Consider the following 21,089-nt stretch of genomic DNA (forward strand, 5'->3'; position numbering starts at 1 on the left):
ACACTACAGACAACCTAGCCTTCATGGCTAACAGGAAGAAGAAAAGCAACAATAACTTATGTACTTACTGTCAGAAAAAGGGCCACTCCGCAAGCCGCTGTTTTAAGAAGAAACGAGAAGAAGCAAGGAAAACTGGACAGGAACACACCATGTTTGCTTCTGCATACTCGGCAACACATTCTAATGAATATGTGCTCGACAGTGGAGCGTCCAGTCACATGGCTGGTGACTTGTCTCTTCTTCATGAAACTAAAAGCAAGAAATGTGTGATCACAGTAGCCAATGGACAGCAACTTAATAGTGAAGTTATTGGTAAGACTTTTATATCACCTGAATTGACTCTAAATAATGTGCTATATGTGCCTAATTTAGCGAAAAATTTAATGTCTGTCAGTGAAATTACAAAAAATGGTTATGTTGTAGTGTTTTCTAATAATTATTGCAATATCTATAGCTCTTGTCAAATCACAGGCAATAAGGTTTTAACTATTAATAAACAAGATGGGCTCTATAAGTTGAAAGTGGATGAGCAAACTCGACCTGACCTCCAATTAGGCAACTCTATGTCCCTGCATGGGCAAGGATCCATGAGTGCCAATGCTGCTGACGCTGTGCCTTACTCTATTATGCATAAGCGTCTTGGTCATTTGAACAAGCAAGGTATGTCGGTATTAGGTGGAGGGAATAAGTGTAGTGTCGTATTTCAGGCTGAAGACGGCATTCCTGCACAGTGCATCGCCTGCCTTACCGGGAAGATGTGTGAAACATCGTTTCCGCGGTCAAGTGCGGGGCGTGCTGCTAACCTTCTGGACCTGGTGCATAGTGACATCGCCGGACCGGTTCATGTACCCAGCTGGGGCGGAGCTCGGTATTTGCTGACATTCACCGACGACAAGTCAAGACGCACCTTTGGCTATCTACTGAAGAACAAGTCTGAGAGAAGGCGGCAAGCACACCAGTGCAATCACCCCTGTCTGAGCTGTATCGCACAACTGAAGACGCCACTGAGGATAGCGGCGAGGCTGTGGTGCTGTCTAGCCCTGTCACCTCACCACTGCAACCCTCTGCATCTTCAGATTACGAGCCAATGTTGGCGGAAGTAGAAGAGTCTGCTGTTCCAACCAACTTTAGGCCAGTGCGGAGTACGCGAGGTATATTTCCTGAAAGGTATAATGATTTCCATATTGATTCTCTGATGGCTACAGCAAGTTCATCGCAAGAGCCACTTACTTTCCGCGACGCCATGAATTCACCTGAAAAAGACGAGTGGTATGGTGCCATGGAGGTTGAGTTGGGCTCGATGGTCAAAAATAATGTGTGGGAGTTGGTAGATCGTCCAAAGAATGTTAATATTGTGAAAAACAAATGGGTTTTTAAGAAAAAATACGACTCCACAGGTAATTTAAATAGGTATAAAGCAAGACTTGTTGCATGTGGGTATAGTCAAAAAGAAGGAATAGATTACTCGGATACTTATTCGCCTGTGGTTAGGCATTCCACCCTAAGAATTTTATTTGCAATTGCAAATCAGTTGGATCTGTGCATGGACCATATTGACGTCACCACAGCTTTTCTAAATGGTGAGTTAACTGAAAAAATCTACATGGAGCAGCCAACTGGTTTCCAATCTAATAATAATAAAGTATGTTTGCTTAAAAAATGTATATATGGCTTGAAACAAGCAAGCCGGATGTGGAACATTAAAATACACACATTGCTTGCTAAAAACGGATTCTTGCAAAGTAAATGCGAACCATGTGTGTATGTTAAGAAAAATGAGACTGAGTACATAATTATAGCCTTATTTGTAGATGATTTTTATGTTTTTCACAATAATTGTATCGAGACAGTTACATCATTGCTAAAACAGCACTTTGAAATACGCCATCTTGGTACTTTAAAAAATTGTTTAGGCATGAATGTTACTAAGTACAATAATGTAACTGTTCTAGATCAGCATGATTATATTAAGAGGCTGCTTGAGCGCTACAACATGTCTGAGTGTAAACCAGTGTCAACTCCATTGCCTGTAAATTATAAATTAGAAAAGTCCAACAAGCATTTAGATGACAATGTTTATCAGTATAGGCAACTACTAGGCTCGCTTATGTTTTTGTCCGTTTGTACTCGCCCAGACATTTCATACGCGTGTAGCCAGTTAAGTCAATTCAGTACATGTTTTGATGAAAGCCATTGGCGGACTGCAAAGCGGGTATTAAGGTACTTAGCCGGTACTATCAATTATGGCCTTTATTTCGAAAAAGATAAGAACTTTGAAATAAACGCTTTTGCGGACGCTGATTGGGCTAATGACATAACTGACCGCAAGTCGTATACTGGTTTTGTAGTTAAACTTGGTAATTGTGTCATCAACTGGGAAGCCAGAAAACAGCGATGTGTCGCTCTTTCTAGTACAGAAAGTGAGTTTCTTTGTATTTCTGATGTTTGCAAGGACATATGTTTTATTAAGAATTTCTTGTCGGAAATTATTGATAAACAATTTAATGTCAATGTATTCAATGACAATCAAAGTGCACAGAAATTGTTGTTAGTCAAGGAGTATTCCCATAGAAAAACTAAACATATAGACTTGCGGTACCATTTTGTTAAAGATTTGATACATGAAGGGAATATTAGTGTTAAATACTTGTGTACTGATGAAATGATAGCCGATGTGCTTACAAAACCATTGTGTGTGCAAAAGCATCTAAAATTTGTAAAAGGTTTGAAACTAAAATGCATAACTGAAAACTCGCATCCATAGCTGTTGTTACTTGTTATGTTTTAGAGTCACAGTACTAGTTAGATTTCATGTTGTTCAGTATACTTGTTCAATATTCTATCATGTTGTAAGATTATCCAATGTACAGCATAAGGAGGCGTGTTAAAGATTGTGTAATCTATGCCGTACATTAGGGGTAAAAAGATTTTGTATCTGTGGTTTCCTCTTTGTCGCTGCCCTCAGCCCAATGCGGTTGTAAGATTGTGTCGTCCCATTTATTTTAATTATTTTATGTTTTACTCAGCCTTTATAACTTTTACAAACCTCTTTTAATGTAATGTTTTCGATCATATAAAACTAGATATAGTTGTGTGTTAATTTACTACGATTAATACAGACTCATATCATAACTTGGTGTTGCTCATTCGTAATCTCGGTTAGTCCCTCGTCTGCTTCCCGTGTGCTCCTTATATTCCGAACACGTGGGCCACCGCCTACGGCCTCACGGTCGGAGAGGCCACGCGCCTCAAATAAGTACCTATATCTCGTACACAACGTAATAATGTTCGTTATTTCTTGCGCCACCAGAGGGCCTCGCTAAATGTACAGTCAGCTGCAAAAATATGTATCGAGAGAATCGTCTCATAAATATGGTACAACGCTCTTATTACACTGGAATAAGATGCTATACACATGATGGACATATTTTTGAGTAACATGTGTACACCCATATTTTTACACTTGACTGTACCTTGCCCTGCCCACATAAAATTTTGGTCTTGCCCCGCCACTGAACTCATATTAAGCCGGTCCGATAATTACGCTAGGAATAAGTTTCCAGCCTCTCATGGGTTTCAAATTTCCAATGTCAAGCATACAAAATTAGGACGCTACCAATGAAATTGAATGTGGAATTTATATAATAATATAGGGGTGAAAGGACGGAGAATAGGACCGAACGAGATGGTCTTATTTAGTGAGTATTCTTCGGTTTTATTTAACTTTCAGTAGAAGTAGCAGAGAGAGCGCTATAGCAGAGGTGCGGCGGGAAGAATTATGGGATGGGGAAGAACATGGTATAGTATCTCTAAAGATGAGTTATGTAATGCTGATAATAATGCCATCTCTGGGTTGTGCTTGACGTGCCCTGCTCAGCCAAAAAGCGTATCTCAATTGAAAATTTAATGCAAACCTGTACCTTACATTTTAATCATAATGTTACATATCCAGTTCTTTCTTTTTTGAGATACCGCCTTTTAGAATAAGGATGGCTGAGTGTGGCTAGATGTAATAAAATTCTTGTATGAAGATAGTAGAAAACAAAATATACCAAACAAATATTTAACCCTTTACCAGGCCAAGGGATATATTTCACCCACATCTTATATCGGTTACCGTAGTCAGGTTTTAACTCCAAACCACCTACAAAATATTTTGTCAATCCCTGAAAATATTATTTTATGATCTTCATTCACAACACGCTTCTAAATTGCGTAATATATCTTTGGCAGCCGTTTAAATTCACTTGAACGCTAATATACTAATATACTAAATATACCAAACAAGTAACTTAATCGTGTTTAATTTAATCTAGAAGAATATATTTTAATATAAATATTTTGATATATTTACAATCATTACGTTGCAAATGAACTAGGAAACAAACATGAAACGTAAGTAGTTTTTTTAATATGTAGTGCAAATGCAAATACCGTGCAATGACCAGCAATGACAGACTGACGTATATTGACGAATAAAAAAATAAATTGACGTTTGGTTTGACGGGAAATTTAAATATTATTTCTAAGTTGGATTTTAATATTAATTCCGGTTAAACATATTAGTGATCACATTATGTTAAGATATTAATTACCAATGTGGGTCTAAATCCGTAGTTCCACCAATAAGAAGTTGGATCAAAACTATTGAAGCTTTCCTAACCATCACCAAGTACTTACACTCATTTGGATTAAACTCAGTGGTACTGCGAAACTAATCAGGATCATAATCAGAAACATATGAGATTATGGTGTGAAAAATACATTTCGGGACCGAGAAGATGAAATGAAAAGGCTGCCTTTGATTATTATTTAAAGTCAGGAAATAGATAGTTACTATATACTTACTGTTGAGATATATTTTTACAGTTTAAACAGAGTAGGTAGTGCGCTTAAGCGTCGCTGTATTTGCATTTTTTCTTAGTTACTTGGAACCAACTTGGAACATATATATGTAAATCAATACTTATAAATAATATATTGTACTTGAAGCAACATCAGTTTTTATTATTTATTCTAAAAACTGATTTATGCAGTTTTCCGTGCATATAAAACGGACATTAATACGACAAAGATTATTACATAAATCAGTTGCAATATTAAAATTATTACCTGTAGGTAAATAACACAACACAAGTATGTGCATGTGTGTGTGTCTATGTGTGCTTGTTACTGTATATAGAGTTTCCATTAGTTGAGAGCACGTCCACTAGGGGCAGCACTAGTAGAGACGTGAACGTGAAATCGCCGAGAGTTACTTATCTTTTACAGTAATAATATACGAGTATACTAATCTATGCTAGTATTCGCGTTTGGCATAGATGGTAGGATAGTGACATTAGTGACTGTAAAGATGTGCTATACCGCGTGCGCCCGTGAGGGACAGAACATACGCAACACAACAAAATTAAAACCACGTTTTAACATTCCTGATAACATACCAAAAAAACCTACGTAATTTGGTCGGGTTCATTGTTACCCACCATAAAATACAATGGGCAACAATAAACGTCTACGTCACTTAGGGCTTTTTAGAAGTAGGCAGAAAGGACAAGTGAGACTATGACAAGGAGAAACAATAATAGCGCTTTCTATGCTACTCCTACTGAATAGTACATTGTGCAACAAGGGGGGTAAGTGAAATTTTGGAAAAGAGGGCGGTAATTCCCGACAGCCGCCTAGGAAGCCGCAGCAGACCAGGTAGTCAAAGCCTTTTTTCACAATATTTAACTCCCACGGGAACAATATAGGCCTTTGTCTTTCAGTACACCTGCATGAAATAAGATCTTTTTCGATGTGATGAAAAGATACATTAGACTATTCTGTTCTGTCAGTTCCCCACCACTCATGCCCGGTCCATACTAAATACTAAATCATGGCGTTTGGAGATATTTTTTTATTTACAGTGCTCAATTATTATAATAAATCTAAAATTGGTGATTGACGCCAATAGGGTTGTTTCCATCTACAAATCTTAGGGCGGAATTGTATCTTAATAAATTCTTTTGGATTATAAGAACATGTTAAACTACTTTTAGGAGACCTGTAATAACCATATTTTTGTTAATATTGAATTTAAAATATCTTACACGTCACGTGACCAAACTCGAAACGTCATTGAACATTCTGATGACGTCACAACTCTCGGATTGACACTGTTGACAGTTAGGCGATAGACAACAAATGACAAATGTCAGTTGACAGTTCGTATCTTCTACGTGCGTATGTAGTTATGTGTCAAACCATAAACTGTGACGTCACACAATTTTCAAAGAGCGTTTTGGGCGCGAAAGCATCTGTCAAAATATATTTTGTTAATTTAACATATTTAAAGCCGTTTTTAGTATAAAAGTTGAATTTTAGGGCAACTTTTAGTTAATATAGAACGTAATACGAGCGTTTCAAAAAAATGGAAACAACCCTATTTATTTTCTGATCAAATCGGCCGATTTGATCATCCCGTCTGGAGTGGCCTTCAATGGTGATAAACTATCATAATATTACGTAAAAAGAAACGTAGAAAACGCCTCTAATGTCATCTGTCTTCCCACTTCTGTCATATCATGTCTAGCCGAGAGACTTTGATGAGTTTGGTCGAATCGCAATATCTTCCTTTTTGTTTTTCTTTTTTGTTAGTTGATTGTGTACAATATCTGTAATTGCATCTTAAAATGTGTTAATACTTAATTTATTTGGTATTACAACACATGTCTTACGATATCTGTCATCATGGTAAGTTTACAGGTTTTTGGGAAGTACTTACGTTTATCATCCAAGCATATTCCCACTATCACTTTATGTGTTACCTATTTTTTTTATAATTTAGAGTTATCAAGATGAGCCCAGTGGTTATGATGTGGGATCATTTCCCAAGGACTTTAGTTACGGGCCTTTCGAACAGAATGGGGACGGAGACAACACGTCATTACAAGAGGATCATAAGCCACGGATTTTACTCATGGGTTTGAGAAGGTATATTTCTTTCAAAATGAAATACAACACGGTGTTGTATAATAAAATTCGTAACATTTGTTGTTTAATTGTTATAGGTCAGGGAAATCGTCAATCCAGAAAGTAGTTTTTCACAAAATGTCCCCTAATGAAACATTATTTCTGGAATCCACAAACAAAATAGTGAAAGATGACATAAATAACAGCAGCTTTGTTCAGTTTCAAATTTGGGACTTCCCAGGACAAATTGATTTTTTTGATCCCACTTTTGATTCTGATACTATATTTGGTGGATGTGGGGCCCTCGTATTTGTTATTGATGCACAGGTGAGTTTGATTCCAATTATAGAATTTTTTTTTTAATTTTTAGGCCTAGAAGTATACTTTTAACTAACATAGTGATCCAGCTTCTGTTAAAATAGTTTATAATATTGGGTCATTACCTATGAAATTGGCGTTTTTGTTCATAAGTATTAGTCATGTCATAGTTTATTTATATTAATAGTAACTTCAAAGTTTTTTTTTTATTTCATTAGTGTGCTACATAACAATGATTTTACATATAATTATTTGCTACTTTTATTGTTTTATGTATTCAGAATACCGCCCTAAAAACTGCTCTTTTCATGTGCTGCCGACTCGAGTATTTAAATGACTTATATTTTTCTGACGGGACAGATTAAAAAAAAATATGAGATAGAAAATGTGCCTTAAAAATGTCTCAGTTTACTGGCAAAAATTTTGTTTGGTTTGAAAATGCCATCACAAAATAATCCGCAGAATTCATTGTATGAAAAATCGAATTTCGTTAAAGTTTTCCATACAAAACGCCAATTTCATAGGTAATGACCTAATATTAGTGTTAAACAGCCTATTAAGGCTAGTAACTAGGCTTGTAACATTAAAAATTATGTTTATTGGATTAAAGTCCAAAAAGTGACCCAGGAGACGACCATGTTAATAAGTTAAATGAATAAGTGGATACATTTATAATATGTATTTCTAGTTAGAATCATGTTTATGATGATTTAAAAATGTTTTATTCTTCCAGGATGATTATGGCGATGCTTTAAATAAGTTGCAGCTTACAGTCACTAAAGCATATAGAGTCAATAGTAACATTAAGTTTGAAGTGTTTATCCACAAAGTAAGTATCTACCTATATACAACCAATTTATTTCTTACAATGTATTGTGTTTATAGCATTAAATAACTTATGTCTCAAGCGTGGGACTGGGTTATCAGTTATCATCTTATGATTCAATAACAAGTAAATTAATAATTATAAGGGCCTGTTTCACAATGTCCAAGTAAAGTATTGGATAGCTAATTAACAAATAAATTAACTACCAGATAAACCTTGCTGCAAAACTTAGCTCATTATCTACCAGTTAAGCTTATTTGAAGATAGTGCAATGCCAACTATGACTTTATTCCTCAGACTAGTGGCTAGTAGCTTATTCAGGGCTTTACTTGGACATTGTGAAACAGGCCATTATTCTGGAATTGCTGCCATAAGTCAGTACATAAGTCTAGATTGACTATATTGAAAACTGTGCATGATTTGAGGAAGTTCGCATTTTAAATTATTTATTTAATTTTGTTCTCAAGTTATTGTTTTTTACATTATGGATATAAAAATAAAATACAAAATACTTATAAACATAATTATAAGACACCTGACCTAGGGTGCCGCCAACAACGTGGCAAAGCCCAAGCTGCCAGTGATCAGGGCCTAAGATATTAAGCCAATAATATCACTATACCAGTGTAGAGAAATTGCATACTGACTTCTATATCAGTTTATACATTCTTTATTTAAATACACAAGTACTCAAATTTACATAGGGGTACAACATGTCCATAATTCCATACTACATGACCCATTTTTCATAATGTTTTTTTAGCATGCCATATTTGAATTAAGCTCGAAAAAACGCGAGATTTCCCTAGATAATATTGACTATGTGACAAAAACCTTTCTTATTATTCTCTTGCCGAGGCCCAGTAACATGCAACAGTGCTATCTCATTTACTCCAATACAAATAGACAGTGTGTGGGTTTTAGGTATTGACAGCCTCTTAAATGCCGGATTACTAAGTGTACGGACCATCAAAGTGCCAGATTGTCGAGGTTTCACTGTATTTCAATTCAGATTTAGATTTATCAGAAAAAAAATAGATAAACGAGAAATTTTACATAGTACCTATGCCTATGCTCATCACACTAATAAATGCCGTTACCTCGGATTCATGCCCAAGACTAGCTTCACTGCCAACTGGACCTGATTGGTTGACAAAATTAAATTTGTTTTATTTTAATACTAAACAGAACAAAACAAATGCAACTCAGTTTAAAATGAAAATTATCTAAATTCCATTGAAATTAATTAGTTTAATTACTATTATGATTATGGGACTAATGTTATGAAAACGGCCATAAACATTGGTTCACTCAATGTAATTCAGACTACTTCTGTAGATATATACGAGTATGCAATTAGAAAGAAAGGATCAACAAATTATTTTAACATAAGTAAAACAAGTAAAATAATTTGAAAATCAGAAGATATTCCAATTATACTACTCATTATAATTATGTAATACAAGGACTAATTCATTAACTTTTTTTCCGTAATTTTCAGGTTGACGGTCTTAATGATGACTACAAGATGGAATCTCAAAGAGACATCCACCAGCGAGCCACAGATGACTTGGCAGAAGCAGGACTAGAACATGTGCATTTGTCATTCCACTTGACCTCCATCTACGACCATTCCATCTTTGAAGCGTTCAGCAAAGTAGTCCAAAAGTTAATTCCGCAACTACCAACATTAGAAAATTTACTCAACATACTCATCTCTGTATGTATAGCTCAGTTTTAGAAGACTATTATTATTTATATCTCTTGACTGTATCTGTAGTTCGTGTCATCCACGATGACGCGCAGATTAGTCAAATTTAACCTTTAATAACATAACAATATGAGTCAAGGAACGCGTCGTCGTGAATGACACTATCTATATATTAGCTATCCTCGAATGATAATCCCTATGACAGTTCCTTAAATTCTTTTGGTTAGGCTTAATTTAAAAATCAATTTAAGTAAAGTGTTTTTGTGTGTGTGTTTTCTTAATAAATAAATGGGCTAAATTTCCAAATAAAGTCTACAAACTATTGACACCATACATCACTCATTATTTAATAACTCATTGCATGGAGTCGTGTGATATCAAAGCAGCCCGTCGTGTCTGGTGTTCCCGTATGAGACGGACTACTTACGGAATGTTAATTTAAATTATGATTTGCATGTAAATACTGTAAAAAAGTGTAACTTCTTGGCTTACGTATTTTTCTATGGCCATGTTGTAGTATAATAGTATACTATTCAATTGACTACTTTTTTAAATTTCAGAACTCGGGAATAGAAAAGGCGTTTCTATTTGATGTGGTATCCAAAATTTACATAGCAACAGATAGCTCTCCTGTGGATATGCAGAGCTATGAACTGTGCTGTGATATGATTGACGTTGTCATTGATATCTCCTGTATATACGGGTAAGATCTACTCTATTTTGTTCAGGGTACAAAATGTAGACACAAGGAAGTAAACACACTTCTTGTATAATAACATAGAAGACCACCTAGAACCTCACCGCAGGTACTATAAGGATTATAAATAATAATGTTACATCCATATCATGATAATATAACATACAGTATAGTCCATATAATAAATTGGAATGCTGACGAAATGATGTGTCAAGTACAAAGGTTAATCAATAGTATTGGATGAGTCACATCAATCACGTTAATCTGTTCTAATAATATAAATAGCAATGTTCACGAGTTTTCAATTTGGTTATCTCTAAGGCCAGTAAAGACGCGATTTCAATTTCTTCTACCGATTTGATCAGAAAAGAAATTGGCGTCATTCTCCAATTTAACAACCAATTTTAAATCTATAGTCAGATTTGGACGCTCTAAATTTTAATAATACTAGCGTTACAAATTGGTCGTTTTGCATCTGCACCTCCATTTTATCGGTAATATCGGTCAAAATATGCGAATCAACTTGGCGTTTGCGGCCTCGCGGCCTGATGTGATCAGACAATATAATCAGATTGGTGAAAAATTGTTCCCGTCAGGACTGGCCTTAAATTAATAACATTTTCAACATACTTTTAAATAAGCCCCACGAAATTTTTGGTTTTCGTGGTTATAGACACGTTTTCATATATTTTCTTACGTGGTAGCAAGAGCAAGTCTCAATACAAGTACAAAAATGACCTGGTATATCTAAGTCAAGCTATGGTCTATGACTCTATGTTTTGTATAAGAGACATAATTAAGCCCCTTACATACCTATTCCGATTTTGCTTTATGCGGCTAAAGATGTTCCCACAGCCAAGAGAGAAGTTGATGGTAGTAAGTAATTGCATCTTTCACTAGCGGACATTATTGTCCTTTTTGTTTCAGGATGGTAGATGAGACGGAAGTGAACACTTTCAACAGTCAAAGCTCAAGTCTCATAAAACTCAATAATGGTACTGTGCTTTACTTAAGAGAAGTCAACAAATTTCTTGCCCTCGTCTGTATTCTTCGAGAAGAGAACTTCCAAAAACAAGGTATGTTACTGTGTTAAATAATCTAATTTATATTTATTCAATCGTTTTACTGACGCGTTCTGTCAACGCCCCCTAGCCCCTAGCCCTAGGGCTAGTGTAAAATACTATTCTTTTAATTACAATATTAACTCTCGTATTAGGCACAAAATGCACGCTCTGAGCGTGTAATCTTGTACTCTGCTTAGGATGGAAAAATTACTGTCTTGGGTGAGACTTGAACTCACGGCTTCTGGATCGATACTCCAGCGCTCTGCCATCTGAGCCACCAAAATAGCATCGTTCGCAGACGTTTCTGCTTGTTAAAAATTAATTTAGAGATCTGATATTCTACTTAATATTTTTAAGGATGTTCTATTAAAATCATACTTTTCTAGGATGGCTCCAGATAAATTACTGTAACTATGAGGCAACTCTCAAAATCGTTCACACTGCTAGACGGCGTTCCCGCATAGTCCGCATACACGCCGTGTGAACGATTTTGAGAGATGCTATACAAATTTAGTTGTCACTACGGTATTCCATAAAATCTTGTATACGGAATACAGGAAAAAATAACGCCGTGTGAACCTAGCCTAAAGCATTTGCTTGCATGAGTTACCCGCATAATACAATTTCCGGTTAGTGCTTTTATTAATAGTGCAAAACTATTCCAGGTGTAATAGACTACAATTTCCTGTGCTTCCGCGACGCTATAACGCAAGTGTTTGAACTACGCAACAAATGCCAGGCCCAGTCAAGTGCACGAGCGCCGTCAACGACGCCCGAGCCCATCCCTAATGGCGCCGTCGACTCCACGGAGAGCACCTCCGACCTACCGCAGAGTCCATAACAATAAACTTTCATTAGCTTTAATTCTTAAATATAGCAACCCAGTCTATATCATTAATTTTATCACACTATATTTTTGTTTAGAGACGATTATTAAATAACCGTTAAGTTACGTACCTCTATATATATTTAATCATATAATGATGTAAATAATAAAATTATAATTACGTTTTCTATTTGACTGTACTTATTTACATACTAGTCCTTATCATCATTGTAGTTTTTTTTTAATTATTAAAAATACCGCTACAACATTGAAATCGTACCAGCCGCTTTGAAAGACAAATGCGGGATCCTGTCTGGATCTTCGATTAAACTTTAGTTCCTGGGTTAGTTATGTTATGTCTTACACACGTCTTACAGCTTCAACTATGTACTTAAGGAGGCTAGCATATAAGTTCTTATTTTACACTTAATATGTACCAGCACGGTACATAGCCACCAGGAATACTTATTCAATTATGAAGAGCCGTGGCGGATTTCCAGTCTTGGCTACCCTAGGCCCGGGCCCTGTAGTAACTAATAGCCGCCCCTTTCTCAGCAGGCATCATATAGACTGCCACCTTGCTGCCGCCCCTAACGCCTTGCCGCCCTAGGCCCGGGTCTAAGGGAAAATCCACAACTGACGAAGAGAAGCTTTATAGAGACGACTGAATAGTCACAGTCCCAAATGGATTGACCTTGGGGAAGCTGCTATTTTTTGTAAATTTGCTTGCATCTGCACCTACCGCGAAAACCGAAATTCGCAAATTGCGGGGATCACTTTTACTCTCAATAACAGAAAAATGCCCGCAATTGATGAATTTTGATTTTTCTCCCCTGCCCTGGGCTATAACCGCGAATTTTTCCTGTCACTCTAATTAATTAATTAATTAGTAAGAGTAAAAGAGAAAGATCCCCGTAATTTTCGGTTTTCGCGGTAGGCCCCCTGGAGTCTGGAGTCAGTAAAGGTGCGGGCTACTTGCACAAGCTGGAATTACTTCGCGTGTACTTGTATCCTTTGCTCATAACTGAAACAAGTCAAGTTGAGAGATACCCGTGGCTTCACTTGCTCCATTCACCCAAATAGCGCGAGTTACTTGCGCAAACGCTGGCACTGGAAAGTGCTCGAGTCACTGGACCCCCCGCACATTATTTCTACAGTTGTTTTCAAGATGTATAATATAACTTGCGCAAGTGTCAGCTACATCACAGGGGGCCTACCGCGAAAACCGAAATTAGCAAATTGTGGGGATCTTTCTCTTTTACTCTTAGTAAGACGTCATTAGAGTGACAGAGAAAAATGCCCGCAATTGACTAATTTCGATTTTCCCGGTAGCCGCCCAGATTATCAATTAGAAACTTTTTCATCACTCTTTTTATTCAAAGAATATTTTCATATGGCAATAAATAACTCTTGAAAGTCAGTCACAGTCAGTAATGTCAAATTGTCATCGATCAGTCACTTCATTGTCGTAAATAAAATTGAAGTTAACTAAGATTTTCTAGAATTTTTGACCCTGTTGTGACAAAAAAAAGTGCTTTAAAACTGTTTGCAGACATCTCTAAGACAAAACCTGTAAGTTCTTCTATTAGATTTTCAAGGTTAGGCACTTAATCTTTGTTCTGGGAATTGGTCGTGTAGTTATTGATGGTGTTTAATTTATGATAAACTAGGTGTTACTGTTACAAATCCATAAATAATCTTGGATATGGTACTAAGAACAACACATACAAAGAAAAAACCAGGAGCAGTAGCTTTATCACAATTTTAGTTATTGTACTACCCATCAGTGAATTTGTGAGAACCGTTTGTAAGTTTCCTTTCTTCTTGAACATTTAGGACATATTTCTAAAGCTTATAGAATACTGGCATCATGAAATTATATGAGTTTCGTTTTGATTGTAAATAACCATAATTTCTATGGATCTTAAGCATTTAGAGTTTAGACCCATCTGATCAAATATTACCCTTTTTACTGTATTTTGTTTACTGAGGCCTCAGTTTATGCCTCGCTATATTGGTTAGTAAGTTATTCTTAATAAAAGGAAATGGTATATTCCTGCAGCTAATGCATTGGTCTTCAGATTCATTTTCATGGATTCAGTACCTAAACACACACATACAGAAAATTTACATAAACTCACATGCACATGCAGACACTAACAAACACAGTCACACACACCCTTATTCTGTTGATTATTAACACTTTATAAAAATAAATTGTAGTTCACCAAATTGTACCTTCAAAATTATAAAAAAACCATTCCCTATTAAGAACAGATTTTTGTTAAAAATTGTTTTATATCCCTCATTAATTTCTTTCTGTTTTTTAAGTTATTATAAATGATATAATTTAAATTTTAAGCCTATTGTATATGTACAAATTTTGTTGCCACCTATGGGAGAGAGGTGTCTCTTGACACAAGTGTCATGTACACTTAAAAAGAGGCATCAGCCCAGTTAAAATCACATTTGTTTGTGATAACTTAATAAACATTTTTATTTTGATTTATTTTTTATTATTATAAAGGGAAATGAGTTGAGAAATAGTGTAGTTGGAATTTTATAAAAAAATGTCTACCATGTGAAGGAGTCATGGTTTCTCAAATTGATGCTATACTCTATGCTATATCTCTCAAGTATGATAAAAGAAACATATATTTCCTTCAATAATGGCACAATATTTTTCAAGTTTTGTCATGGTAAATAATGACTCTTTAAAAATAAATCTAGTTTTACAAATTTAGCTTAATTGTTTTGTTTTGTTTATTTAAATTTCTATACCTAGCATACTTTTTACATATACATATGAGGGGTTATGTTGCTACTGTTCTCTGACTTCAATGTGTATTCCAATATAACTTTATTTAATGAGGCTATTAGGCTTAATCTCTGCGGATCATGGCTCACAAATATGAAGATATTTTTATTTTATCATGTTTCTAATAATCACGAATACTGCCATGAATGGGTTATTCTTATTCCCACTCATTACCACCAAGTTGTTACCGATTTTTTTTCCACCTTTTATCAGGGGGAATTTTTCTTTCCAGTAGTTACCACAGGAAAAACAGTATAAATAGTGTAGTATAAATAAAGCGTGCTTTTTTCTTCTCTCGTGTCGAGGTTCCCTTAAACATGTGTCAGTTCTAATTCATTTGGTTTTATTAAGTATAACATGATGCAAAGGTGGATTATTCATAATTTTTAGTCAGGCTAAATAAGTAAAAGGCATGGTTGTTATTAATACCGCTTAGAGAGGGCTTAAAGGCACCAGACCAGGCCCTCCCCCTACTAGATGGTGTGCTCACATCACTGCACCTATGCAATTAAAACTGCACGAGGCCATGTGCTTGGCAAGGAATAGAAGCCTATGGAGGCATCTGGTCTTTAACAGAAGGACATGATATCACGATCCTCAGCATTGAGGGACCGACTGAAGAAGAAGAGAGGGCTTCGGATAGGCTGACTGCTCGGATCAACCAGCATAGGCTCTCATTCTAATTATGCGCGGGTTGTACATCGCTCGGTCATTTTACGCTGGTTGGCTCGGGTGCTTAATCACCCACACTAGAGGGATGGTAATAACCTAATAACACTCTACCCTCAACAACTTAGCAGTGGTAAAAGTGGGAAAAATATTCCCAGTAGTTACCACTGGTAACAACTTGGTGGTAAGTAGTGGGAATAACCCCACTGCATTAAAACTACATATGTGTGATGTGTGCAATTGCATCATATGAAATAAACGTTTGTTAACTATAAATTTTCTAAGTCAACCATTGCAGAGATATTTAATTCACATTTTTCACTCCCTTACCCCAATTTGTAAGCTAGATAACCCATTGTTGCTCATTGCAATTTATCAATGTACACCCAGCTGCAAAATTGCATGGTCACTTTATTAATATATTAATTCATAATGTGTCCATGTAATTTTGCAGCTTGTAACATACTTGATCTGAGTCAAATAGATGAGGGTAGAAATAACAATTTTTATATACAAATCATTGAACATTAATCCAATCAAAAACAATATTGTGTTCAGCAAAAATTATTTTATATCATTCACAAAAATGGTTCATAAATATTTGGATGAAAAGCGTAAAATTTTTATTAGTAAGAGATATTTTAATTTGTTTATCAAAATCTAACGTCATTGCGGTTTGATACCTAACTATATTGTTTAGGAAAAAGTAACACGTAATAATTTTGTGTAGATAAATAGGCCACTGTGTTTTTCAGATAAAAGGCTTTACATAATTGACAACATTATTTAAGGGGCAGTTTATATCAACAGTGGGCTGTCTTTCCTATAAATACAGGCAAAATAATACTAAAATGTAGCCACGTTTTTTGGCAGAACTACCTATAGTCTGGCAAACAAGTATTGTGAGTAACAATAGAATACAAAAAAAAAAAAAACTATATCTGTCCCTCTTTTTGGAGTTGTAATACTAACATATGAAAAGGATAGAATGACTCTCTGCCTATGCTCCACTGACAAGCTACTCTTGCTAATCTATATTATTGAAGGCCAGGCAATGAATGCTCAAAAACAGTTATAGAGAGAAATGCTGCGTTCCAAGCATGTCGCTAAGACGCATAGTTTTCGATATATGATGGAAAAACCGAATTGGACTTTCAAACCCCTCCCTCCTCCCCGGCTCAAGGGCTACGGCCGGGGACTATTGATATGTTCTCCTCCTAACTAGTCCAAACAAAGTTATGAAGTCAAAAATTGTGTTCCAAGCATTTCCCTCTTATTATTATAGTATTATATTCGTGAATGATTTGCTCGAACAATCTGCTGTCTTGTGCTTGCTTGGCTGCACTTATCTACAACTTATTGTACTACTAGTAACCAGAGGGCCTACCGCGAACCACTTAGTTTGTTCGTTCGTGTATTTGGCTAGCTATCTCTCGAATATGCAAGGCTGATAGAAATGCAGCTAACGAATATTCGATTTTCGCAGTAGGCACTCAAGTGACTCAAGTCGTAGTTTGCCTGTAATTTGTAATAGGGTTGCTGTAATTATTTAAAAATGACAACATCTCAAATTCTTCTGCATTAAGTCTAATAGCTCTTGCTCATAGTTTTGGAATGAGTTGCCTCCCTCCTTAAGCCAATTGCAGTCAGTATTGGCATCGCTTAGGGGCAGTTAAAGAAGCTGTGGATATCGGACCAGAGTTAACTTGTATATTTGTTACTTCTATTTATTTTAGCCCTCTTTTATAATTTTATTGACTTTCCTCTAGTCTATTGTACTTAGTGCATTGACATATATCTGAAGACGGGGCTTACGGGCAATAAGAATGGGGCCAGTACAGTGGTGTCACGCACACGAATTCGAGCCAATCGTGCAGACTAAGGCCACAACGTGGTTGGTTGTTGAGTTCGCATCATGCGCGCGATTGGTCGCAACTAGTTGCGTTAGTCTGCATCTGCACGATTGGCTCGAATTCGCGAGTGACACCACTGAAATAGCGGCCCTTCCTTAGATATATGTCTATGACTCAGTGCTATATTTGTCTACCGTTCAATGTCATTAATTCTCATCTACTCAGGTTAACTGGAAGAAATTAAGGGATAAGTCCGCCTTTGTATTGCCTTTCTTGTGCAATATTTGTGTTTTGTACAATATAAGTTTATACATACATACATACAGTTTAAAAGAGAACTACATGTTTATAGAAGTGAAAGTACTTACATAAGTAAGTTTCTGCAGTCTATAACACTTATTAATTAGAGATCTTAATTAGACCCCACTAACTTATGTTTTACACATAGCGCTCATCCCCTTAACTACTTAAGAGGCTGTCAACACCCAATGTCCTTGAAATTGATGTTACTTAAACAGTTTTTTAAGAAAGACTATTTGTTTAAGTCAAGTAAGAAAAATATATGTTCATATTAATTATATTTCAAAGACCGTGGTTGTACTCGATACACGATTGAACGAAATCGGCTCGATAGAAAATAATTGCAAAGATTGGTCTTAAAATCACAATTAAACGGTTTTATGTCTTTATTGTTTTGACTTATGGGTCTGCAATTAAAATCACAATTTCAAAACATTTATATCTAAACCGTGGTCGAGTTAAATATTACACTAATAATCCACTTTTTTTTATTTAAATATTTTTCTTATTATTCCCTTGCCCAGGCCCAGTAACATGCGACAGTGCTATCTCATTTACTCCGATACAAATAGACAGTGTGCGCTCTTTAGGTATTGACAGCCTCTTAATCATAACATTAGGTAGGTATCGATATTTCAAAAACATGTTTTGCTTTTCCGCATGCGATGGCATGACACGACCGATTTCATAAGTATGCGCATTGTAGAAGGTCACCACGGCGATAACGTTTGTTTATGCGCGAACGCAGCTTTCATTGCGTGTGAGAGTATAAATCACGATTATAGATTCTAAGATGATAGATATACAGTTCAAAATAAGCTATTAATCGTACTTTCAAAGTTAGACTCAGTTTTGGATTCTAAGGGGGTAGATATAAAGTTGAATATGGGGCACCGATTGTAAATTCTGTGCGTAAGAGTATCAAACGCAGTTTTGGATTCTAAGGCACTAGGTATACAGTCGAATATAGGTCATTGTTTATAAATTATTTTGAACCCGGCGAGAGTCAAGTGGCCTTGTATTGTAATTCGCAAAAATAATACGCAGCAGGTACGACGCCATCGCTTGTTAACCCACTACGTCACGACACACCCATTTGCTAGACAAATAAGGTGGCTGTATTTTGATACTATAGTTAAGTCCGTGTAGTGCACAACGCACAACACGTTGCAAACTGTAAACACATTTATTGATCTGTTGTTCTCACGAAGGTAAACAAATGAATCACAGCTTGGAGATTTAAGGTATGTTGACAGTTTAAATGATGGAGTTAGGCAATTCATTTTATGTTTTGACCTAGAAACTGTTGGTGTGTTCTTCACAGAAACTGAATGAAAACAATTCCATGAATGATTCATTTGTTGTTTTTCAACCAACAATATTTACTTTACTAAATAGTTACTGCGCATTGATAGTTGAAATGGCGGGATTTGTTTAATCAGATAATACCAAATTTGTGATTTCCATTTGGGTTGCTGTATACGTCCGTCCAGCAGAGATTATAATATAACAAATGTGACGACCTTAATCCTCTGAAAACAGAGAAATAATATGACATTGACGTCCAGTCAATTTTAAGAGTCATTCATTCATGTCATCCGGCTCGAAGGACCGCTGATAAATCAGACAGAATGATGTTAATGTAGTTTTGCTGATCATTCCGTAACTAATAACATATTGGGAACTTGGTGCCTCAAAATTTCGAAATCATGACGGTTTTGGAATCTGTACCCGAAGGTTGCCATGTGCAATAAGTACTATTAATTACTAAGTCTGCGAGTCGCATAGTTTGGTGATGAGGAGAGCAATATCGACGTCACTTCACGACGTTTTTCCGCAGGCCCACACATCCTTGGCCAGTTGTTCTGTGTTCAACCAGCACCTTAAATTCTATAGACGTATCCGGTAAATTCGGATTAGTTAAATCCGAATTTACCGGATACGTCTATAAATAAATACCTATAATGCCAACTTGACTCGAATACAAATTTGCAAACTTTACCCAATAAGGACGCAAATTTTCCGGTTTGCGGAAAAATTGACCATGAAACGTTAAAGTAAACATCCAAGTGTACCCATATCATATACCTACCTATGTATTGATATACCTTACCTTCACTAGAAGGTAAGGTAAGTATATCAATACGACAATTAGTACTAATGAATATTTACTACTAATGGTAATGCGGCTAAAATATGTAGGTACTCGTACTTGTAAACTGATACGAACCTTTATTACTTACAGTTACAAAATTACAAAAGTGAACTACTGTACATGTATGTACATTATACATACCTAGCTAGGTATTTAATGTAAAGTTCATTAGGTAAACCATACAAAATTTGTAGCTAACTTCGGATTCATTATCCGCGCTTCCTTGCCCGTCAACCACATCACACCATTACTTTTCCGATATTTGGGACGAAACTTAACTTTCGCAATGAAGACGAGTCTTACGACAACCGCATGCATCACGCCACATAGCGCCACGATCGACTCGTATCGTACGATGTCGTACTATATCTATGGTACCATTTACCGCCGGCGCGAGCGAGTTACTCTATCACAGTATCAAAACGGCGGAAGTGACGCTGGAATACGAATAAACTTACGGCATTCTAGAATATTCTGATTAGTGGTGGGCTCGCCTGTCGCGCCATTCGCTTGCTGGCCAATCCACAATCGTGCGTAATTTGATCCCCTTAAGTTTCTAATTTTACAAATTCTTTGTCAGCATATTAATACAGCTGATTAAACGATTAAAAGTATAAATTATGAGGTCGTATGTAAAACGAAATTAGATAAATATGCACAAGCACATTGACACTATTTTTTCTTGCGAAATCAAGGATTTTTGCACGACCGTGACGGATTTAGTTCTAGATTCTAAATGCCGCTAAAATTGATAGGTACGAGTATAAATTATAAACTGATGTGCCTTGTTATTCTATTATTTGGATTCAGGATGTATTCACAATATTTTGTTCACAATGGAATATAAATGCCCTTACTGCCATCATCCAGCCATCATCATTATGCGCAACAATTTCGCAAA

The 21,089-nt window shown here is 36.0% G+C and overlaps 2 protein-coding genes across 2 annotated transcripts in view; both read left to right on the forward strand.

Moving 5' to 3' along the window:
* Positions 1 to 6,548: 6,548 nt before the first annotated feature.
* LOC133518890 (ras-related GTP-binding protein C) lies at positions 6,549 to 12,583 on the forward strand. Its single transcript, XM_061852662.1, has 8 exons — positions 6,549 to 6,732; positions 6,827 to 6,972; positions 7,050 to 7,278; positions 8,003 to 8,098; positions 9,597 to 9,815; positions 10,367 to 10,509; positions 11,431 to 11,579; positions 12,233 to 12,583. Exons 1-8 carry the CDS (start codon positions 6,730 to 6,732, stop codon positions 12,406 to 12,408), a joined length of 1,161 nt encoding a protein of 386 aa, XP_061708646.1. The 5' UTR covers positions 6,549 to 6,729; the 3' UTR covers positions 12,409 to 12,583.
* Positions 12,584 to 13,811: 1,228 nt separating this feature from the next.
* The window catches only part of LOC133518889 (phosphatidate phosphatase LPIN3), a 43,767-nt gene continuing 36,489 nt past the window's right edge, over positions 13,812 to 21,089 (forward strand). Inside the window, exon 1 of the mRNA XM_061852658.1 lies at positions 13,812 to 13,965. The gene's annotated coding sequence lies outside the window, so the exon portion shown is untranslated. The remainder of the gene's footprint in view (positions 13,966 to 21,089) is intronic.

Source organism: Cydia pomonella, chromosome 6 (assembly GCF_033807575.1).
Source record: "Cydia pomonella isolate Wapato2018A chromosome 6, ilCydPomo1, whole genome shotgun sequence".
NCBI classification, from domain to species: Eukaryota; Metazoa; Arthropoda; class Insecta; order Lepidoptera; family Tortricidae; genus Cydia; species Cydia pomonella.

Bases quoted from the DNA above. Each gene is read 5' to 3' on its own strand.
- LOC133518890 (XM_061852662.1), top strand. The intron at 9,816-10,366 runs GTATGTATAGCT...TTTAAATTTCAG, and splicing joins TACTCAACATACTCATCTCT to AACTCGGGAATAGAAAAGGC. The intron at 11,580-12,232 runs GTATGTTACTGT...AAACTATTCCAG, and splicing joins AGAGAACTTCCAAAAACAAG to GTGTAATAGACTACAATTTC.